This window comes from Hypomesus transpacificus, chromosome 2 (assembly GCF_021917145.1).
Source record: "Hypomesus transpacificus isolate Combined female chromosome 2, fHypTra1, whole genome shotgun sequence".
Classification (NCBI taxonomy): Eukaryota; Metazoa; Chordata; class Actinopteri; order Osmeriformes; family Osmeridae; genus Hypomesus; species Hypomesus transpacificus.
In genome coordinates, this window is record NC_061061.1 from 11,736,813 (window position 1) to 11,759,839 (window position 23,027).

Consider the following 23,027-nt stretch of genomic DNA (forward strand, 5'->3'; position numbering starts at 1 on the left):
GATATAAATCCAAACTGTTAACAACACTGTGGTCACAGCTACCCTTGATAGCGTTTCCTTTGCATGTTGAGGCATGATCTTTCTCCCACACCAACAGTGCACTGTTTGCTTAGTAAGTGAAATGGACAGGGAAGGTGAAATGTTACATAGTAAACACCATGTTCAAGCAGAGAGGGCAGTTGGGTGTAGTGACAGGTGATCTGTGGTGCAACGTAACATGCCTCCTTCCTGTCCTACTTCCTGGTCATCTTCCTAATGCCACGGCATCTTCAGTGTGGGTGTGTTCCTTTCATGTTCCTATCAGGTGTCTGACCCACAACAACCTCAACATGGCTGGCTTGTGTTCAGCCTTGTTGTCCATAGGATAAGCTGGATGTGTTAGACACTGTACTAACTAGGGGACTGATTGGTCGATCATGGTCTTCATCTACTATGCAGGCTGTAGGCTCATCACAGGTGCATCTATGATGTCTCTCCCAGGCTGGCAAAGCTGCTCTCTCTGAGGGATCCTAGATGCCAGGGACTGGGGGTGCGTGACTCTTCTGGTGCCCCAGTCCAGAGCCCCCCGACACAGGGGGAGGAGGAGAAAGGGGAGCCACTTACACCCCCTATCCAAGGACCAACTGTCTACCTCACAGAGGCAGCAACTACAGGTTGCTTTTACGGAGACTGCATGTGCCACAATCCTTCCCGCGGCCCATTAGACCACCTAGCTGCCAGTCTGGTGGCGAAGGTGCTCAGAGAGGTGGGGACAGAGATTGACGACTACCCTAGCCTGTCAGAGAAAAGAGCAGAGACTACTTACGAGTGCTGTGTCCAATCAGAGCAGAGGAGCGTGGCTAATCGCTGTGGGATGGGCGGGTCCAGTGAGATGGACAGAGGTATCAAACTGAAGGAGGGGGGCAGCAGGGGCTCAGAACAAGAACATGACCTTGATTCTGGTGTCCATGGTGAAAGTATCTATGGCAGCAGACAGGGTATTGAGGAGTTCAAAGCGTTTCTACGAGGAACCCCTGGAGAGAAGATGCTGGGTCTCTGGGTGGACATAGAGCGACTGAAGACCATGGAGGATGACGACACAAAACACAGGTAACCCTAACCCACACGTACCCTGTGGTAGATAAGAGTAGCCGGCTGACGTATTTAGGGTGACAGTTGGGGACCTTCTGGGGGTGTTTGGGAAACCTGTAGGGGGCATTCAAGTTCAAGATCATTCCTGGTGTCTGCAGACTGACAGAATGTTCCGTCTCTCTGACAAGACACCTGATCCAGATGAGGCAGTGCTACTTGCTGAGCAGCACCGGGGAGGCCAGGCTCAGTGTGGAGCTGCTGTCCAGGCTGGGGCTGGCTACCTCCCCTTGCTGGAGGGAGGACAAACTGTACCCAATCCAGCCCTGCATCACACAGGCCCTGCTGCTGTACTGGTGAGACAGTTCAATCTCAAGTCTTTTATTGTCAGATGCACAGAACAACACAGGATCAGACTGGGCACTGAAATTCTTTGGACAAGACAATGCAAAGCAACCTGGCATAACATGACATAAGTACTCAGCACATAGGTTACACCTATGATAAGCTAACATATAATATAATAAACCTCCTAAATATACAAAATAATAAACAAAACAGTATATGGTATGGGTACAATTAGTGCAATATTGCTGATTGTGCAACCAGTAGCTGAAGTGACTGGTGTGACTAGACTAGGGTGACAATCTCATAAGATTTTACCTAAGTTTTGTTTCTATATGCCACAATTCATAAGGAAGGGGTCATAGTTTATAGAGGCGGAGTTGTCAATATAGTCTGTATTGCACTAAACACTGGTCCATGTTTTGAGGTCATTTGGTGTGTGGTTACTATGTGGTCCAGGGGTCCAAGGTTCCTATCAGCGCGGTCTGGGTCTGAGGACAGTCAGGAATGTGACCTCAGCCTGCGGGAGAAGAGACAGCTACGGCCTCCCTCGGGTATCGACCCCAGTCCCCGCTGTGTCACGCTCCACCCCCTGCGCCCTGTCGCCTGCTTCCCCTCAGCCCTCACCTCTGCTGACCCTCAGGTAGTTCTGAACAGCAGACCCTGTTCACACTTGGTTTCAAATCCGTCTTGGTGATCCGAACAGTTTCCAGCTTACTGACTTGTTCAGATTTCATTAAAGGGGTCATAGACTAAGAATCAGGATTGCAACGAGAAGCGTGTGTGTGTGTGTGTGTGTACGTTTCTGTGTGTCCTGTCAGTCAGGAGGCCCCAGCAGCAGCCCCAGTCCTGTGCTGGGGGGCCGGAGGATGGAGAGGATGCTGACAGCCCTGCATGTGGACCCCCAGGCCGGACACTTCTTCACTGGCTTCTGTGAGCGTTCTGGAAACCAGGTAGCCACTGCCGTTCCCCTCGGCTGCTCCGGGGCAGCGGGCCTTTAACCCTGGTCCTCAGGGCCCGCTGACGTTTTCCCTGCTCCAACACACCTTATACAAATGACGGGTCGATACCAAACTCTGCAGAAGCCTGATAACGACCCTTCATTTGAATCAGGTGTGTTGAAGCAGGGAAACATCTCAGACATACAGAACAGTGGGCCCTGAGGTGGTTGAAGACTCCTTCTCTAGAGCCAGTGTTAAGTTGCATACTGATCTAGATCTATGGCTTGGTGTTGGTGACGTTTGTTGCCTAGTGTGGATAGCAATGCTGGTAACTGTGTTGGTGTGTCATAGCTGTGGCACAATGCTGCCCTCTGCTGGTGGGACCTGCAGCAGTACCACGCACTCTTCTATCAGGACGGACTGGATCCCTACAGAGTAAAGAGACTTGCTCAGGTAGGTAAGACACACACACACACTCCCGAACAGATAAAGACACCGAATGACCTTTCATTGGAACATGGTGGCATGAGACAAATGCCAAGACCTGTTATTTATACATAATATACACACACACACACACAATGGGCATTGGACCAGGCATATGGCTGCCAGAAAGCCCCTCTGTAGTAAATCAGGCCTGGAAAGCAGAGCTGTTTAATGGAGGATCAGTAACACTCGTGCGATGCTGTCCCTACTCACGAAACCAACAGCCCCTGGTGGTCTGGTGTGGTTTAGCTATGGGTTAATCTTGGCCTTGGGGGCATTGGTGAATGTTTTGAGTGAGTGCGTGTGCCAGCGCCAACCTGGCAACCAGCCTGGCTGCTCTTGAAGAGGTGAGGATAGCTCCTGGGGTCCAGGGACAGTTTTGTCCCTCAAACAGGATCGGAGCGGACCCCCAGGGTGACCCTGCGTGCCAGCGTAGACACACACACACACGTACACACACTCTAGACGGCCCTCAATAAGCCCTGCCGAAGGGTGCCCGTAAAAACAAGTGACTCAGAACTCTCTGGTAAACAGCGGAGCTCCGATTCAGAGCCACCCTCTCCGGCTCCAACTGGACCAGACTAGAAAACACACTCACTCCCTAATCCTTCCTATAAAACAGGATGTTCTGCACATCAGACTTTCATAAAGCTTTAAAGTGGCATTGGGGTGACACAAGAAAAGCATCATAGGATGTCATTGAATTGTTATTGAGTACTACACCAGACCGTACCATAACCACTGTTTTAGCCCATAACTCAATTCTTTTTTGAGTTCATATTCCCTCCTTTCCCCTCTCCTTTTTAGGTGCTCTACTCCACCTACGTGTGCAGCGCTGCCCGGAGGGGTGTAGGGGTGGTGGAGGAGATCCGGAGGAGGGTGTACCAGTGCCTCAGCCCCCCTTTTGAGGAGCTGTTTGATGGGGTGGAGGAACACATACTCAGCCTGCTGCTGGAGCCCTGGACACTGCTGCTGAGCAGAGACACGCACTCCTACCAGAGGGTAGGATCACTGCATATAGAGGAAGGTCTATATATCTTTCCACAAGGCAAGGCCAAAACAACATGTGTGTGTGTGTGACAGGTGTGTGTGTGGGAGGAGTCTCGCCAAGTGGACTCTGAGCAGTACAGGGAGCTGCAGACTCTGTATAAGGAGGCGGAGCTTCGACGCTTCCTGGTGAGGGCAGCAAACACGCCTTACTTTCGCCTCTCACGCCTTCCCTTCTCTTCCAGCTTCGGTTCTTCTCTCCATCCATCGACCTGTCTTTCACTACCCCCTCCAGCAGGTGCAGCATCAGGGCACTTCCACTCTCCCGCCACCAGAGGGCCCAAAGGCTCCAAACTCCTGGGACAAAGTTCCGGAACGTTACCGTCGCTACCGCCTGGGCTCCCTGCTGCGTCACCGCACGGAGCTGCATCACTTCCTGTCCTTCCTGGAGGAGCACTCCGCCGGGTAAGGACACAGCCAATCAGATGTGTTCATCGTGGTTGTTTCATAAGTGAGGATGTTGCACAACAATGTCTGATGTTCTACGCAACGTTTTCTATTTGTGTGTGTGTGTGTGCAGCATACACCTGACGTGCTGGCTGGATGTGGATCAGCTGAGAAGGACATCTCAGAAAGACAAAGTCACACGAGAGGAGAGGTCCAAAGACATCAAGACCAAGTACCTCAACAGGAAGTACTTGTTTGGACCAGGAAGTCCCGCCTCTGCTGAGCAGCAGGAGGATGTAGGTCAGACCTATCCTAAGGACTGGTCACAGATACATTTATCTAATAAACACGACTGTATGAAAACTACAAATAGGCTACCCTCAGTGTCTAAAAACTACAGACAGATGACTATTATGGAATTAAAAACTACAAACGGTTCCAAGATCAAGGTTGTCAGGCTGACATACTGCCATGTCTTGTTGACAGCTCCAGTTTCCAGTTAGGGTGGAGGATGAGAGGGTGGTGCTGGAATGAAGGAGGGAGAGAGGGAGTTGGGAGTTCTCTGCGTGAGCGATGCAGAGAGACTGACAGCTTTTATTACCCAGGCCTCTAGTCTCAGTCACACAGCACGATACATCCCTCTCTCTCTCCTGCCCCACGCTCTCTCTGCGACTGGTTCTCATTTCCGAGGAAGTGAGAGAGAATGAGAGACAGATAGAGAGGGGGGAAGAGAGTGACAGACGTGGGAGGCTGCTGGATTCCCAGAAGAGCCAGAAGGCCTGATGGGAGATCTTCCAGTCAGGGTCTCCTGCAGCTCATTTCCTGTGGGCCGGAGGAACCCTTGTGTGTTCAGAGAGCTTTCAGAGGGACGTTGTCTCCACCCTGTCATACACACACACACACAGTGAAGACTCAGTAACAGTGTTTGTGTGTGTTCTTGTGTGTGTGTGCACAGCTACTGCGGCTGGCTGGGGGATGGGGCCGCCTGCAGCAGGCCCGTCTTTCTGGTGCGGTCCTGGTGGAGGTCCAGAACGTCGTCAGGGGTTACCTGGAGAGGGCGTGGCTTCCCCTCTTCCTGGCCACGCCCCAGTTCTCCCAGAGACAGACGCTCGAGGTAGCCTAAAGGCGCTACAGGCTTGCCTGTCTGTCTTTCTGTCTGCGTGCCAGAATATTATCTACGGCAGTGGTGCTCCTCTCCTAGTGTGTCGTGCTGGTCTGGCCCGTCATGTGACACCATAACACACTCTCCGGTGTCTTCATCACGGGGCAGAGGAGGCCACAGATTTCCCTCCAACTGCCTCGTTATGTTCTCATGTTGGGTCATTAGCGACACAAACTACCTGCCGTCCTGCTCATTAGCTAATGAGAGGGTGTTTAGCATTACACGCTAGGTGGTGGAGGCAAAGAGAGAGGGGCGGGGTTAGATTGTTTGTGAAAGAAATGGAGGAGGAGGGAAGGGCAGGAGGGGGAAGGAGGGAAGAGAATACGATTGATGGTAGAGGAACATGGTCATTTAGAGTAAATAGAGTATCATGTTGAAGCTGTTGAGGTGGCTAAGCAGAACCTCTGTCTCCCCACGCCCAGCCCCGGGCAGCAGCAGACTCCGTGTCAGACCAGGTGTATCAGAGACACAGGAAGAAGAGGGAGGTGTGGAAGGTAAGTGGCCTTCTCTTTAGTACAAGTCCAGAGCAACACCCAAAAAGTTTGTTGCTAGTTAGTGAAGTCACAATGAAAGTATGGGTGAATATCTGGGTCCAAGATTAAGAACGAAATTGAAAAAACTCTATTGATCTTGATCTAGGTTTGTCTGCTCCCCCCCCCCCCCCCCCCCCTTTAGGCTGACGGCTCCAGGATGAGCTCGTCCCAGGAGGTGCTGGCTCTGAGGAGAGCTTTGCTCCACCCCTCCACCTGCCTCCAGTTCCAGACCTTCGTCTCCCTGAAGGGCCACTTCCTGGGGAACGACGTGCTCTTCTGGCTGGAGGTGCAGAGGTACAAGGTAAACGCCGTCGGGGGACACAAGAACATCCTAGTGATCAAGTCGGCAGGTCTAACAAAGGGTGGTGGTGCTGGAGGTGACGGTCTGTGCCCCCCCCCCCCCCCCAGGACCTGTGCCACTCCCACTGTGACGAGGCGGTGGTGCAGAACAAGGTGTCCACCATCATCAGCTGCTTCCTGAACTCGTCCGTGCCCCCCGCCGTGCAGGTGGACGTCCCCCCCGAGCAGGTCCAGAACATCCTGGAGAGGAGGGCCGAGCTGGGGCCCTACGTCTTCAGAGAGGCCCAGGTACTGGAGGTGGCCGTGTGTGTGAGAGAGAGAGAGGTTACTTAAATATGCAAGTGCAAACACATATTACGTGTGTGTTTGAAATTACTTTAATAGCAAGTGCACCTGTTTGTGTATCCCCAGATGTCAGTGTTCAGTGAGCTGCTGAAGCTGTGGCCCCAGTTCCAGGCGTTCAGGAGCGGTGTTGAGGAGGAGGAGGAGGTGCTGCCTCTCCTGGAGAAGAGGAGGAGGAAGCAGAGAGAGAGACTCCTGCGCAGGAGGAGAAGAGAGGAGGAGGAGGAGGAGAAGAAGAAAGAGGTAGGAACATGGAGACCACCGAGTCCTCCACCTCACAGAGAAAAGACAAGTCGAGTTGACATTTCTATGTTGTTCATTTTGAAGACACACTTATGTTTCTGATATATACAGTGCCCTCCAAAAGTATTGGAACAGTGAGGCGAATTCCTTTATTTTTGCTGTAGACTGAAAACATTTGGGCTTGACATCAAATAATGAACGTGAGACCAGAGATCAACGTTTCAGCTTTTATTTCCAGGTATTTACATCAGGATCTGATGCACAACTAAGAAAATATCACATTTTGTTTGAATCCACCCATTTGTCATGTGAGCAAAAGTATTGGAACAGATATACTTAAAACATATTTAAGTGAATAAGACTTAATATTTAGTTGCAAATCCTTTGCTTTCAATAACTGCAGCAAGTCTGTGACCCATTGACGTCACCAAACTTTTGCATTCTTCCTTTTTGATGCTTTCCCAGGCTTTCACTGCAGCCTCTTTCAGTTGTTGTTTGTTTTGTGGGGTTCCTCCCTTCAGTCTCCTCTTAAGCAGGTAAAATGCATGCTCTATAGGGTTTAAGTCTGGAGATTGACTTGGCCAGTCTAATACCTTCCATTTCTTGCCCCTGATGAACTCCTTTGTTGTTTTGGCAGTGTGTTTTGGGTCGTTATCTTGCTGCATGATGAAGGCTCTGCCAATCAGTTTGGTTGCATCTTTCCTTAAATTGGCAGACAAAATGTTTCTGTAGACTTCCAAGTTCATTTTGCTGCTGCCATCATGTGTTACATCCTCAATGAAGATTAATGAGCCCGTCCTAGAAGAAGCCATGCAAGCCCAAGCCATGACATTACCTCCACCGTGTTTCACAGATGAGCTTGTGTGTTTGGGATCATGAGCAGTTCCTTTCTTTCTCCAAACTTTAGCCTTTCCATCACTTTGGTAAAAGTTAATCTTTGTCTCATCAGTCCATAAAACTTTGTCCCAGAATTTTTGAGGTTCATCTCTGTACTTTTTGGCAAATTCCAGCCTGGCCTTCCTATTCTTCTTGCTAATGAGTGGTTTGCATCTTCTGGTGTAGCCCTTGTACTTTTGTTCATGAAGTCTTCTGCGAACAGTAGATAGTGATACCTTCACTCCTGCCATCTGGAGGTTGTTGCTGATCTCACTAACAGTTGTTTTAGGGTCTTTCTTTACAGCTCTCACAATGTTTCTGTCATCAACTGCTGATGTTTTCCTTGGTCTACCTGTTTGACGTCTGTTACTTAGTACACCAGTAGTTTTCTTCTTCTTCAGGACATTCCAAATGGTTGTACTGGCTATGGCCAATGTTTCTGCAATGGCTCTGATTGATTTTCCATCTTCTCTAAGACTCACAATTGCTTGTTTTTCACCCAAAGACAGCGCTCCGGTTTTCATGTTGTTTTCACCTCTGAATACAGTCTGCATAGACAAAACCTATCTTACCCAATCTGAACCTGAGTGTAGACATTCAGTGGTATTTATTGATTGAATAATGTATGTAATAGGACACACCTGGGCAACAAAACACACCTGTCAGTCATATGTTCCAATACTTTTGCTCACGTGACAAATGGGTGGGTTCGAACAAAAAGGTGATATTTTCTAATTTGTGCATCAGATCCTGATGTAAATACCTGGAAATAAAAGCTGAAACGTTGATCTCTGGTTTCACATTCATCGTTTGATGTCAAGCCCAAATGTTTTCAGTCTACAGCAAAAATAAAGGAATTCGCCTCACTGTTCCAATACTTTTGGAGGGCACTGTAGTTCAACTTTGGCCCTCACACATCCTGGTCTGTGAACCTGATCCTAACCTGAGGTGTGTGTGTGTGTGTGTGCTTACTGTCCAGGAGCAGGAGCAGGAGGCACTGTCTGAGGAGGAGGAAGAGGACAGACAAGACAGACTGACAGGACAGACAGGGAAACAGAGCAGAGAGCTGTCTTACCCCAGCCAGCAGGTATTCTAATCAGCACTCGCGGTGGGAATCTTTTGGTAACCCATGATTCTATAAAAAATCGATTCACGATTTTTTTAAATCAAATTTCGATTCAATATATGCTTACATAAAAAAAATAAAAAACATATTACTTAACTGATATCAGTTAAATGAATTATCAATGGTTTTGAGGCAAGATTTGAGCCTAAGTTCCAGAGGGTTCCAGCAAAGTTATTTTCTATAAGTGTTATTGCCCTTATGACACTACTAAATGCCAAAGGACAACATATGTTTTGTTTATGTTAATACAAAGTTATAAAACGGAATACTCTGCTTTATAATCATACTTACAAAACAAGTGAAAGTTTGCTAAAGGATTTCTAAGAACTCGTTCACGAAATACAGTGACAATAAGTAGACTTATTTAGACTTATAACACAGTTAAATGTTAAACAGAAATGTACAGCTTACCATCTATTAGGGGTAGGAATCTTTTGGTACCTCACAATTTGATTAAAAAAGTCGATTCACGATTTTCGATTTGTAATCTAATTTTGATTATATGCTTAATTTATTTTATTTTATTCAATGTTTTTAATTTCTGAATTGCTTGAAGACTAAATCGCAATGCATATGTGAATCTATTTTTTTTTCCCACCCCTAATCAACACTCAACACAACAGGCCTGTCTCTGTTGGTGCTGCTGCTGTTTTTAATTTCAGCCTTGAACATGTCATGTTAGAGCGCTGTTCGACAGTGACTCACACAGGTATCGGCTCAGACAGATTTGGTATCAGATGTGATAGCTGAGCCAGTATTGACGTCTGTGTGTGTGTGTGTGTGTGTGTGTGTGTGCGTGCTCTATCAGATGGCGTGGTCTTACTCCTTGTACATGATGGCCCTGGAGAGGGAGGAGCTTCTGATAAGACACGCCCACCTAGAGCAGGGCGGAGCCTCCGTCTCTACTGTCTCAGGTAACATAGCCCCTGACAGCCAGCCAATAGGAACAAGTGAGGGAGGGGCTGAGGAGGCTCTTGGTCATTGGGTGTTAATGTGCTGTGGTGGTGGTTAGCTGGAGCATGGAGTGTGTGATTGGGTAGATTGCTAATAGACCACAGTGTTAATGGATTTCTAATGGCTGCTAGCTCCAGCCTTCCTCTGTGCAAGTCCAGATGGTCATCATCTCCGGGTCATGTACACTTGAGGGGGAGGTTGGGCACGTGTAAGCACAGGTGTGTGTGTGTGTGTGTGTGTGTGTGTGGGCGGGGAGCAAGTTCATCACCAGTTGATGGACAGCTAAAATGGAGCGAATGTGACCGTGTTCTTTACCGCTCATAGTTCAGAACAGGGCCGGAGCCAGAATAATCTTTTTGCGTAGGCCTAGAAAAATATGGATAGGTACTTTTCAGTTTTTTTGTCATTTACTTGTTTGGAGATAGTTTTTTGGGTAGGCCTGAGAACAAATTGGGTAGGCCCGTTGCTACGCCCCTGGTTCAGAATGAAGCCCTCCCTCCCCTCCTCTCTAGATTTGTTGTCGTGCCCCAGTGTGACGTCAGCAGGCAGCAGACCCCGGCAGCACTCCATCCTGTCTCCCAGAGCAGAGAGCGTCCCCCTCCCCAACAGGGACTAGAGACCTCCACCTCTTCAATGGAATGTAGGAATAAATCCATGGATTCATTTAGTGATGAAAGGATGAGTTTTTTTGCTGTTTGAAATCTCTTGTACAGTAGAGCTTATAATTACTAGTGTGTGTAGTTATAATTGTATTATAATTGGTCATGACAGACAGTAATGTGAAACTGACCAATGTATTCAACTGTTTATCGATGCGATGAACCTGATTGTATCAATCAACTCACCTAGATTTAAATTAGAATACATGACAAAAGAATTACAATGAAATACTGAACTTATTATTCAAATGTTTTATTAGAATGTAATATTGTACTATTAATACAATAATTATATATATATTATTCATTTACACCATAGGCATTAGTTTACAAAAATTGTAAATTCTTACATAAAGTTGTCTGCGTTATAACGGATTCATACAAAAAAAAGGCAACATGAACAACAACCGTGTTTGGCAAAAATGACATATAGAAAATAAGACCCCTCATCAATCGTACAATGTATTACATCTTAAATAAAATAAATGAACAAGCGAGCTTACATTTTGGTTGCCAGCTCTATCTTCCTACAGTTGTTTAACATGTAAATCACACAAACCTCTCTAGGTGCGAGCAGGATGTAAACATTAGTAAAGTATACCAGCACAGAAATGTCAGTTAGAAACATATAAATACAACTGGAGGTGCATTATTTCTGTAGCAAAAGTCAAGGTCTATCCTAGCTGTGTTTGGTGACTGGTACAATAGTTAGACAAAGTTTGATAAACATCCCCCATGGCTCTCTATGTTGTATTGCATAAACACAAGTCCCAGGCATCTAAACATTCAACGAAAGGCCGTTGGTGAATCCGCACGCCGTGTATGTGCGTGTCAGTGGAAGCCGACTCGCAGCGCCTTGTTCTTCACCATGGTGAACTTGCTGACAAACACGGTGGTGGCGGCAGGCTCCACCAGGTAGCGGTAGCTCTTGCTGACGGTGGGCGGGGGCTCGGCCATGGTGACGGGGGGCTGGGCGTGGAGCGAGGCGCTGGACGGAGACAGGAACTGGGACGCCCTGCTCACGTAGTCCACCAGGCGGCGGTATTGCAGCTCCGACAGCCGCTCGCGGCCACCGTCCCCCTGATGGGAGGAGAGGCGTCACGCGGTTAAGCTGGTCCTCACTTCACCCATGACCTCTTCTTTTCTCTCCCTTCACGTCCTCAGGCCCTCACCTCCTCCTCCCCCCCCCCCCCCCCCCCCAGGGCTTCACCTGCCTCATCCTTCCAGGTCCTCACTCTCTCTCCCCCCCACTCCCTCACTTCCTTCAATTGCCTCATCCACCCAGGTCCTTCCTCCCCCACCCCCACTCACCTCAGCGTCGCTGGTGATCCTGGCCTGCTGCAGGGTGACGATGAGCTGGCCCCCCGGGCTGCAGGGTTCGTGGCCCCCCGGGCTCTGGGGCTCCTGCCGGCAGGCCACCTCAGTGACGGGGAAGGCCTGCTGCTGGGTGTCCTCACTCAGGCTCACCACGAACAGGACCTCCCCGGTCAGCAGCAGGCAGCCCGCGTGCTCCTGGCCCGACCCGCTCACGATGACCACCTCCAGCGCCATGTGCACCTCCGGTCGCCCCAGGGACTGGAGCATCTTCCTGTTGGAAGCGCGGGCGCACACGTGTCAGTACACGCACGCGGTCGCACACAGGAAGGCATAGGCACGCCCGTGCATGCGGGTAAACACTCGACGCGTACACGCCAGCGGCCATGTGCAGGCACACACACAGAGGCACACAGCAGGCATTCATCACACACACACGTGTTCAAGGGCAGCTCACACAGGAAGACAATCTCCGCAGACAGGAGACCACACACGGTCCACCCATGCATGTACGCCATAGTGACCATGCACATCAATACCAGTGTATATATGTAATATAAGTGACTACATATGTAGTACCTTCTGCAGCATTCCTTAGCCCCCCCCCCCACACACACACGTGTGCGTGTGCCTGGCTAAGAGCTGTGACATGTTCCCCTGCTGTGTTTGTGTGTGTGGAGGGGGGGGTACATTCCTACCTCACAATCCTACCTACCCTCGTAACCTTTCTACCTATCCCCTCTGCTCCCCTTCCTACCTACCTACCTCCCTCTATTTCCTTTTCCCTCTCTCTCTAACCCTGTACCAAGCCCTGGTCTGCTCCCTCCATATGCGCCATGGAAACAGCTCTGGATAGAATCACTGTAAAAACCGGAGAAGGTCGCTTCTCTGGGAGCTTTGGCAGAGTGCTTATAAAAAACCTTTAATGTGACATGTGTGTATGTGTGTGATAGTTGCCCTGCGCAAGGTACAGGGCAGGGGTCGTGTGTGTGTGTGCGTGCGCGCGTGTTTGCTTACCAGACGTATTTGACGTGGCTGTTGGGGGCCAAGGCTGACTTGCCTTCTACAGGGAGGTACAGCTGTTTAGGCAGCTGCCACAGTCCTGCCCCATGAAGGATACCTGTAACACACACACACACACACACACACACACACACACACACACACACAGAGAGAACAAGGTTAGCATACCAGTCTATCGTGGGGCCCCAGGAAGCCATACACCTACGCTACACATGTATGCTCAAGTACTTCTTAACACCCCCCCCCCCCCCTCCCCACCCACACACAGAAGGCTTGTAACTACACAGAGACCCCTGTTTGGTCCCCATGGCCCACAGGATGAGACACAAACTCGCATGTTGTGTGTGTGTGAGTGAGGGTGTATGTGTCTCAGAGGGAGGTCATCCATGTGCGTGGTGCTGCTCCTCATTCCAGGGTTCTGAGCGCTGGCCTGAGCCAGTGATGTCATGTACTTAAAGCAGGTCATAAAACACACAGCGCGCCGCTCATGATGTCACTGCTGGGCTACTTTGGACCGGGTTCTGGACCGCGTGTGGGTGTTTGCGTGTGTGATAGTCCATCTGAGTGAGTGAGTGTGGGGGGACGGAGACGGGGGGGTGAGTTCCTGGCCAACGTTGCTACCATGCAACAACAGTCCACTTAACCTCCCAGCCCTGGCACCCCACTTAGTGGGTGTGTCTGAGTATGTGTGTGTGTGTTGGCATAAATGTGTATCTGCAAGCAATTTTGAGTGCGCGTGTGTGTGACTGCACGCAGTGCTGTGGGCCAGGTAGATTAGAGGCAGTCTTGGGGGAGTCGTAGCTCTTACATGGAGCTGTGCACCTCGTTGGCTGTTAATGTACTGGAGCGCTGACCTGTTAGCACATGGCGCCCCCGCCTCACCCAACACACACACACCCTGCCTAGCAACCCCCCCGCCCCCCACCCCCCCACCCCCTATAAAACACACAAACCACCTCAAGAGCACCAGCCCCTCAGAGTCAACAGGTTTCTCAGCAGTTCATGGTCTAGCCACACACACACACACACTCCTGGGCCAAGACAACCGAATGCGAGATCGCCGGCAAACCAGATTGACTAATGTGTTGTTGTTGTAATGTGGTAATGCATACACGCTAGTTAGCATGGTGTTAGCGTAGCATCTCGTTTCTGGGCAACACCTCGGCCAATCAGACTCACCGTATCCCGTCTGGGAGACCAGCTCGGCCGCTCCTCCGATGGGCTTGGTGAAAACTCCCACAATGCCTTTCCCCACTCCGGAGATGACGCCGCGAGCCGTGCTGCCCGCCGAGTTGGGCGCCTCCCACGTCCGCTGGAAGTTCTGCATGGGCTGGTCCACGATGCCCGCAATGGCACCTAACACACACACCCAAACATTACAAACCACGATCCATAGAGGATGTATACAGTACAGTCTTTCCTTCTGTATTTGTGCTGCAGTTTAAAAGTGACTTTTGCACAGTACAGTGTATACATTGCCATTTCTCCCGTGTGTGTATGTGTGTGTGTGTGTGTGTGTGTTACCCAGCAGGCTGATGCCCAGACGGGACAGGCCCTGTCTCAGCCCGTCCCCCAGGCTCTCAGGCAGCTGTCTCCTCCACTCCTCCTGCCTGGTGTAGTGCTCCTCGTCCAGGGAGAGGCGGTCCATGTTCCTGGCCAGGCTGGTGGCCAGGTTGGTGATGGATGTCAGTGTACCTGGAGCACACAGGCACACAGGCTGTTACATACATGGATACATAGTTAACAGACAGTTTTATGATATATACAAATAAAAAGCTTTCCGACGTGTGATATGTGCCATTGACTGCGTTCTGTTGTATTCTCCAACTGGCTGATTCCTGAACTGATTGGTCGATGGATGACAGGCGTCAGTGCGTGTCACCCCTAGCGATGGGAGGCGGTACCTTTTGAGATGTGTTTGACGAAGGAGGTGGTTCCCCGGGAGACCCCGGTGACGAAGGCTCCGGGACCGCGGGTCAGGCCCTCGTACGGCAGACGGAAGAAGTCGGCCACGCCGTTCCCGATGCTGCGGACCAGACTGGCAGGACTGCCCAGGATCTCCAGAGACCCCACCACCCACCCTGGAGGACGCACACACACACACAGTATAAACCTATGAACACATATATATATATACACACACACACACAGGATACAAAAATATGGAAGCACACACACACACATGTGGATACACACACGTATATCCATTTGTGGACACCCACACACACACCTGTCAGTTCCCGGCTCCACCTCATAAACAACACCCAGCCCTTCAGTCCTCTGACTGCATGAAGGCCCGTCAGCGTGGGGCCCCCCTCAGTAATCACACATGTTTACGACCGTGTTAACGTTCCACGGAGCGCCGTTCCGCCTACCGTGCCACATATGCTGCTGCCTGAGCGCACGCCCCCCCCCCCCCCCCCCCCCCCCCCGTATGACATCATGGCGTAATCCACGGCAAGATTTACGGCGCTTAGCTATCTCACCTCTGTCATTGGTGGGACTAGGCAATGTGGAGGGCACAGCTCATTGGTATTTATACGCTGCGACCGGCATCGCCAAAAAATAATCTAAAGCCTGTTTCTCGCAGGCCCTCGATCGTTGGCTAGTTTTCCGTCAATTTGCGTCTGAACGATGAGTGGCGCTGGCAGCGGCGCTGGGGCGGGGCGCTGGGCGGACATTTTTACGATGGCCGTCTCGCGTTGCCGTTTGCGGGGCCGCAAAAGGGGTTTGTCGGGAGGCGATGTTTACTGGCCCTCGTCATGGCGACGCGCGCCTCTGGCGGGGCCTAATCCTTCCCAGGCTGCTTTGCGGCGACTCGGAGATGAGTCAGGTAGAAGACCCAGCGCTGCTGAAATACGAGCGGAACGCTGGGTCCTAACGAGATAGAGAGGGGGGGCACGGCCAGAACAATGATTTCTGAGGTGAGATGATGAGGTTAAATCCTACCACATGTGTCTGTTTATGTACCGTATATGTGTATGTGTGTGTTTATGAGTTTGCGTGTGTGTGTGTGTCCGTGTCCGGGCGTCCTCACCCGCTCTGAAGAGGGCCCCCGCGGCGTAATGCATGGCGAGTGCGTGCACCAGCTGTCTGGGGGTGGTGCACAGCGAGCTCCTCTCAAACAGCGAGAAGGCCAGCGGGGTGTGGTCCGAGGCGATGTACAGCTTCAGGGAGGCGTGGATGCTGACCAGCAGGCTGACCGGCTGGATGGCCAGCCTCTGGAGCCGCAGGGGCCACAGCAGGGCCTGGAGGCCGTGCAGCACCGGCTCGGGGAGGACGGGGGTCCCGGGGGAAGCGGGCGGCGGGGGCGGGGCGGCGGCCAGGGCGGAGTTAGGGATGTAGGTGTGGAACAGAGTCTTGATGTAGTAGACGAAGGTGTCCTCCAGGTAGACGCGAGCCGGCTGCAGCTGGAAGGTCACCTGAGGTCAAACACACAGATGAGTCAGTATGCGAGAGGGGCGTTTGATTTGACTCACGCTCCTTAGTACACTTCAAAGACGATATATTAGGGTGAGTTTTTAATTATTTCCTGTCAATGGTCATTTTGATGGATTCCTGTTGCAGGCTACTGTCCCAATTGGACCCTGTCATTGGGTTTGGGGGAAGGTGTCTCCAATGTGTGTCCTGTGTTGTGTAACGTTGTCGGCATTCGGCGGTGCTGTTCTGTGCCTGTGTATGTGTGTCTGACCACTTTCCTTTTTAAGGATAAATAAAGTTGAAGGACTGACTGACCAGTTCCACTGTGCCCCCCCCCCCCCCCCCCCCCCCCCCCCCCTCCTCTAAGTGAGTGTAGGCAGACAGGAAGCTGACCTGGTCCAGCGTGCGTCCGTCCGGCCCCAGGGTCAGGCCCAGCGTCAGGAAGCAGCTGCTCACGTATTCCTCCAGTGCCGCCGTGGACACGGTGGGGTTGGCCTCGCTGCTCCACGCCACCGGCTGTGCCCGCTCCTCCTGGCACAGCAGCACGGGGAAGTGGAAGCTGGCGCGGTTGTACAGCTGGTTGTCCACCTGGGATTAGAGGTGGGGGATGGAGATTGGGATTACATTGGAAAAGGAGATTGTTGTTTGTGTGGGAAGGTAGGTCCACACACACACACACACACCTGCAGGCTGGCACAGTAGACCTCCACCTGGCATGCCTCGGCGGCGCCTCCGCAGCCCCCCAGCCCCAGCCCCGTGGGGTCCAGCTCAGACTGGGCCGGGGCCACGTTCACCAGCAGCCTGGACAGGGTCAGACGCAGGAGCTCCACGGAACCCTGCGGGCTGGTGATGTCGTCGTTCAGCGCCACGCTGGCCTCGCTCAGCAGCACCCGCAAGGCTAGCTTCTGATTGGATGTCCTGGATCAGCGAGAATGAATTGAGAATCCATTTCCATGCGATGGAAGTGAATGTGAGATCAGACACAAACATAAGTCAGTTCGTTGATTTTGGCATCTACCTGTTGTGTTGGCTGATGACCGAGTCGACGCTGCCCTCTGGGGCCAGGGTGAGGATGGTGGTGCCACTCTGCTGGACCACATGGATGTAGAGACAGCCAAACCCTGAGAGGAACACCACCTGAACAGCACACACCAGCATCACACCCAACACCACACACACACAACCTCACATCAACCTCAACACTACCTGAACACCACACACACACAACCTCACATCAACCTCAACACTACACATATACACCACAGACAACCTACTGATAACCAGATATATCTTGTATAAATGTACACAAGCAAACGACACAGTGCATCTAGTAACCACACAGCTTCACCTTACAAATCCGATGCGTTGGATTGAGTACATAGTCAGAACATGCCACAGATGGACTGAGTAACTTGACCTGTCGGGTCCTGTTGAGGTCAGGCGCATGTAATGAGTCTGTGTTTGTGTGTGACCTGTGACCAGGCAAAGCATGGCCACTTTGTTTGGGTTCCGTCTACCACGAGGATCAGCTGAATGGTGTAGCGTGAACTCAGGTGGTAGAATACGCGTGTGTCTGTGTACGTAGAGGGTTAACCTGAGTAGTCACAATAACCCAGACGCTCACCCTAACCTGGGTCAAGGGGTCAGGGGTCAGGCTGGGACCCTCTGGTAACCAGAGCCAGATGCAGCTCTCTCAACCCACAGCCCGACACACTACCTAAACACACACGCACACACACACCACCTCAACCACACCATGTCAGACATATGTCTGACCTCGAGTAGTAGACATAACTTGAAACACACACTGCTACCAGCTTGACCCAGTGAGCCCTGACTAGGGTCAGAGACAGAGAGAGAGAGCTGTCACTCAGAGACACCTTCCCTGCTGCCTCTAGGACTGGTCTGGGGTCAGTATCCCCTCCAGGATTATAACCCGAGCCCTGAAAGACAGGGGTCTTCTCACTGCTGTCTAGTGGCAGAGGGAGGGTAGTGTGTGTGTGTGTGTGTGTGTACCTGCGTCCCAGGGCTGTTGATGTCCAGGGGGTCGGTCCAGTCCGTGTGTGCTTGCGTGGTGGTGCGCAGCAGCAGCGGCGGAAGGGCTTCTCGGACGCGACAGTCGGGGAAGCAGGCAGCCGGCTGGTAGAGCTCGTGGTGCACGGAGCAGCCGGCCGGCAGGGCCCTGCAGAACAGCTCTGTCCTGGGGGGCTCTGGGGGCAGGGAGGGGGGGTGGGGGTGCATGACAGGGGGAGAGAAGAGGACGGGCAGAATAGGGTTAAAGTAGAGGTCCTTGAGTTCACTTCTAGAAAGATGTACTGTGTGTGTGTGTGTGTGTGGCGTTACCTCTGAGGCTTTCCTTCAGCAGCAGGGGGATGGGACACGTATTGTGGATGATCATACGAGGACACGGGTCTTCGCTCAGGGTCAGGTAGGTCACACCCTGGTGCTCCTGGTGGGTCAGCACCAATGCCCTGGAACCACACACACGTATGTACAAATGGCAAATAGCAAGCACGAGACACACACTAACACACACACACAAACATACTCACAGAGGCATGTCCCAGGGCCTTATTGAAGCCAGGCCTGGGGACAATCTGTAAGAACACAGCTGGCCAGTAAAGTAACTAAACACAAGCTTGTATCTATGAAAAAAGGCCCCGAGTCGTAAAATCAGTTGAGCACTCATGGGCCCAATTATGAGAAGCCTCGCTCTCTGTGTTTTCTGAACTGGGAAAGCTGTCCAAACAGTCATCTGTGTGGAACTGGGCCTGGGCCACCCCAGAACAGAGGGAGCGAGGGATGAGAGGAGAGACAGAGGGAGAGGATGAGAGAAAAAGAAAAAGAAAACAGCGAGAGACAGTGGAAATGTTGAGGGCCTTTCTCCTGGCTTGAGTGCCAGCGGTTAACAGGCTGTGTCCAGCAGAGCCTCTATTTCCTGCCCCGGGAGCAACAGTCCGGAGGACTTCACCCACCTGGTGGCCAGGCCAGCGCTTGCGCACGCGTCCTCAGGGACCGGGACACTCTGCCTGGGGAAGTCGGCTCGTATAGGGGCGGGGAGGCTCCAGGCTCCAGGCTCGTCCTTGGGCACGCAGCTGAACAGGATGTGCCTGAGGGGGAGAGGGGAGTCTAGCTCCCCCTGGTGGCTGGGGCGGAGCAGGTCCCAGCAGGGCACGGAGCAGGGGCTGGGCCGTGCCCCCTTCTCACCCGGGGCCAGGGTGAACACTTCCGTCTCTGGGAGATCACAGGCCTGGAGGACAGGGGGTAGAGAACAAGAAGAAAACTAAACATCAGAGAAAGGAAGACAGAGACGAGAACATCGGAGAAGAAGAGCTAAGCGTGGGGGGGGGAAACGGAGGAGAAAACAATGGAAGAAAAAAGGAAGAGAAGAGCGGAGCGGAGCAGGACAGAGCGGAGCAGGACAGAGAGGAGCAGGACAGAGAGGAGCAGAACAGAGAGGAGCAGAACAGAGAGGAGCAGAACAGAGAGGAGCAGGACAGAGCGGAGCAGAACAGAGAGGAGCAGGACAGAGCGGAGCAGAACAGAGCGGAGCAGAACAGAGAGGAGCAGGACAGAGCGGAGCAGAACAGAGCGGAGCAGAACAGAGCGGAGCAGAACAGAGAGGAGCAGGACAGAGCGGAGCAGGACAGAGCGGAGCAGGACAGAGAGGAGCAGGACAGAGCGGAGCAGAACAGAGAGGAGCAGGACAGAGCGGAGCAGGACAGAGAGGAGCAGAACAGAGAAGAGAAGGACAGAGAAGGGAACCAAACCAGGCAGACTGGAGAAGGTCACCACAGAGCGCTGTTAGTTTAGTTTGCGCTCTTGTCTTTCTCCCTCCGAGCTCTGGGCTAAATTGGTAGCAGGGAGCCCACGCTGGGCTGTATAGTGGGCGCTGCTGGTAGGGTTAGACACTAAGCATGATGAACGCCCCGACTAGAAAGGAATTCCTGGCGTCGTCTGTGGTTTGTGTTATTGTTGAGCCCCATCGCAGTCTTTTAGTTTTCACCCAGATCTTTGCAGATAATTACTGGCAAACCTTGGTGAGGGGGGGTCTGAGGGGCTCGTTAAATGACATCAGCACCCCGCTCTTTGGGGACGCCGGGCGCATGAAAGGAGGGAAACCTGCTTCCAATTCTGCCTGTTTGTCTAATGTCCCTGTGAAGTGTGTGTGCGAAGTGTCTCTTTGTGTGAAGTGTGTGTGTCTGTGTGTGTGTGTGTATGAGTGTGTGTGGCCACATGGTGGGAATCGCCGAGTAGGGGCGTAGGGAGTAACACGATCTGATGGAAAACGGCTCATTGTTCTATCTCTCGTTCTCTCGCCATCTCTCTCTCTCTCTCTCTCAACCCCATCGTCTCTCTCTCTCTTTCTACCCCATCCTCTCTCTCTCTTTCTCTCCCAGTCTCTCTCTACCCCATCCTCTCTTTACATCTCTCTCTCAACATCGCCCTCTCTCCCTCACCTGGTCGTCTCCTCCCACAGGAGAGTGAGACAGCAGGGGTCTGTAGTGGACGGCATAGGGGGTGTTGTTGACCAGGACGGTCCTGTCCTCGATCTGCAGGATCTGGACCCCATGTCTGACCACCGAGGAGACGCAGAACTGACACACCTGCACACACACACACACACACCAGGCCAGTCGGCTATGAAAGGTGATCCCAAACATATCTCTATTTAGGATCATTAAACTCCCTCCATCTATATATATATCTATATCTATCATATGCTGATGACAACCAGACCCCCCCCACTGACCTTCTGCCCCCCGGCCGCGCCCCCCAGGGGGACATCAGCGTCCACGTAGCCCTCCTCATCCAGGGGGAGCACCTCCAGGGTGGGGCCCTCTTTCCAGCGGGGGGACGTGAGGTCGTGGACCAGCTTCAGGGCCGTCGACTTGTGGACCGTGTTGGTCTGGGCCCAGTAGATCCCGATCTGGAAGGCCTCCTGACACACACACACAGGGGGGGGGGGGGGGGGGGGGGGGGTCCAGGGGTCACAACCCAGAGAGGTGAAGGGGTTCAGAATGGGGGCTGTCTCTCTACATGTTAACCTCAGGTTAGCCTGCTTCAATGCTGGTCCATCAGCCCTCCTCCCCACTGATCACGATGTTGCAGCAGCCTCTCACGATGTTGCTCTCTCTCTCTCTCTCTCTCTCTCTCTCTCTCTCTCTCTCTCTCTCTCTTGTGTGTGTGAATGTGTCTTAGGGAGGCTCTATATCCTTGTGTGTGTGCGTTTTCTTAGTACAACCCCTTTCCTCGTCCACACCGGAGGGGGGGCGACCCTCACCTTGAAGTTGGGGGGCACTATGACCCTGCCGGCAGGGATCTGCAGGATGATGGTCTCCCCCTCGAACAGCCACAGGTCCCATAGGGAGTGGTTGGCCAGCAGGGCCCAGGGGAGGAGCTCCACCAGCAGGGTGTTCAACCCCCGCCGCCAGGCTGACAGCTTCACCTGCATGGGGCTGTCCCACTGGGCCACCGCCTCCCCAGCACCAGACCTGGGGGGAGGGGAGAGGGGGGGAGGGGGAGAGAAAGACGAAGGGACGGAAGGATGGAGTGCTCTTAGACACCTTTGCGTGTGGCACGGGGAGAGCAAACCATGGAACCCACAAACACACACAGGAACCATCATGTATTCTCACATAAACAGGTATACAGGAAGAGTAGCACTGTGGCAGAAAGAAACAAACGCAATCCACATGGTGACACCACACCGGATGTCGCGCACGTCACACATGCCAACGAACACATGGGTGGACACAAACAACTTGTGCAGATACAAACACACGCGCACACTGGAATGGCATCTGGGGGTATATATACACACAGACACACACACACACAGTCCTCTAGCGTCCTTGAGATGAAGAGAGGAGAGGGCGAGGGGGCGGAGTTCGAAGACTACAGGTCAGAGGTCACGACAGCATCAAAGAAAGCGCCCATGTGTGCCTCAACTTGCTCACGCACACACACACACACACACACACACGCACACACACTCAGCAGCAGCAGCTCCTGTCATAGCTGCCAAAGTAGCGGGTTCCAGTAAAGTGTGAATTCTGACAGCAGCCCATCGTTCCAACACCACCCCCCTCTCACCCCTCCACACGAGCGCGTCCCCGGACCCACTACAACATGTTTGTTTAACGACCGCTGAGGTGTTTCTGCCCTATTACGGGGGCCGACGGAGGAAGAAAAACACACATTTACCACGTCAACTTCCTGTGCCCCCCGGACCCACCGCTCTCACCCCGGCCGCCAAGCAGCGGTGGTTAGCACTGGAGAGACTCTGTCAAAACAACACACTGTGGAAACCTTATCGGCACCGAGTGAAAATAAACTCATTAAAACTGTGATTTTCGCTGCAGTCCAAGTTCCGACCGTGTCTACAGATAGGCATCGGTGCTCACGGTCTGAGGTCGACGTGCCTCTCTCTGAGAGACGCTGGCACATCTCTGGGATCCAGACCCATACACAAACACACACATATAAACACATCACACACACACACACACAGGGCAGTGTTTCCAGAGGGAGTGTGTGTGATATGTTTATATGCGTGTGTTTGTGTGTTTATGCTCGGGTTGAAGTGTGTGTGTATACGGGTGTGTGCGTACGCATGTCAGTGTATATGCGCGAGCGTGTGTGTGCACGCGTGTTGGCCTTGGTCTCTGCTATAGCGTCTGGAACCCAGCAGTAGATAATGAATGACAGAGTAACTCAACACCCCAGCTGGCATGCAGTGACAGAGCGGCTCCAGAACCAGAACCAGCACAGCGCCCAGGGCCGGGCCCCGCAGCAGCC

The 23,027-nt window shown here is 52.3% G+C and overlaps 2 protein-coding genes across 2 annotated transcripts in view; one reads left to right on the forward strand and one right to left on the reverse strand.

The window, feature by feature from the left end:
• The first annotated feature begins 416 nt into the window (after positions 1-416).
• Positions 417-10,450, forward strand: LOC124476318 (regulator of G-protein signaling 22). Its single transcript, XM_047033402.1, has 18 exons — positions 417-441; positions 555-1,089; positions 1,260-1,424; positions 1,873-2,056; positions 2,235-2,366; positions 2,706-2,807; positions 3,648-3,842; positions 3,924-4,016; positions 4,123-4,292; positions 4,408-4,570; positions 5,230-5,388; positions 5,859-5,930; positions 6,112-6,270; positions 6,378-6,557; positions 6,681-6,854; positions 8,749-8,817; positions 9,665-9,770; positions 10,323-10,450. Exons 1-18 carry the CDS (start codon positions 417-419, stop codon positions 10,424-10,426), a joined length of 2,787 nt encoding a protein of 928 aa, XP_046889358.1. The 3' UTR covers positions 10,427-10,450.
• A 259-nt stretch (positions 10,451-10,709) lies between these two features.
• The window catches only part of LOC124476326 (vacuolar protein sorting-associated protein 13B-like), a 35,720-nt gene continuing 23,402 nt past the window's right edge, over positions 10,710-23,027 (reverse strand). Inside the window, exons 11-26 of the mRNA XM_047033415.1 lie at positions 21,511-21,721; positions 20,980-21,168; positions 20,687-20,833; positions 19,202-19,476; positions 18,570-18,697; positions 18,243-18,436; positions 17,245-17,363; positions 16,910-17,144; positions 16,620-16,814; positions 15,844-16,228; positions 14,711-14,887; positions 14,331-14,501; positions 13,986-14,162; positions 12,801-12,903; positions 11,781-12,057; positions 10,710-11,549 (exon numbers count right to left, since the gene is read on the reverse strand). Coding sequence (XP_046889371.1) covers positions 11,301-11,549; positions 11,781-12,057; positions 12,801-12,903; positions 13,986-14,162; positions 14,331-14,501; positions 14,711-14,887; positions 15,844-16,228; positions 16,620-16,814; positions 16,910-17,144; positions 17,245-17,363; positions 18,243-18,436; positions 18,570-18,697; positions 19,202-19,476; positions 20,687-20,833; positions 20,980-21,168; positions 21,511-21,721 — 3,232 coding nt within the window. The 3' untranslated portion in view covers positions 10,710-11,300. The remainder of the gene's footprint in view (positions 11,550-11,780; positions 12,058-12,800; positions 12,904-13,985; positions 14,163-14,330; positions 14,502-14,710; positions 14,888-15,843; positions 16,229-16,619; positions 16,815-16,909; positions 17,145-17,244; positions 17,364-18,242; positions 18,437-18,569; positions 18,698-19,201; positions 19,477-20,686; positions 20,834-20,979; positions 21,169-21,510; positions 21,722-23,027) is intronic.

What these genes read in the sequence shown, in the direction of transcription:
- LOC124476318 (XM_047033402.1), top strand. Translation starts at nt 417, where the DNA reads ATGGTCTTCATCTACTATGCAGGCT. An exon ending in CAGGCCCTGCTGCTGTACTG is followed by an intron (nt 1,425 to 1,872) that starts GTGAGACAGTTC and finishes TATGTGGTCCAG; the next exon opens with GGGTCCAAGGTTCCTATCAG. An exon ending in CTGGAGGAGCACTCCGCCGG is followed by an intron (nt 4,293 to 4,407) that starts GTAAGGACACAG and finishes GTGTGTGTGCAG; the next exon opens with CATACACCTGACGTGCTGGC.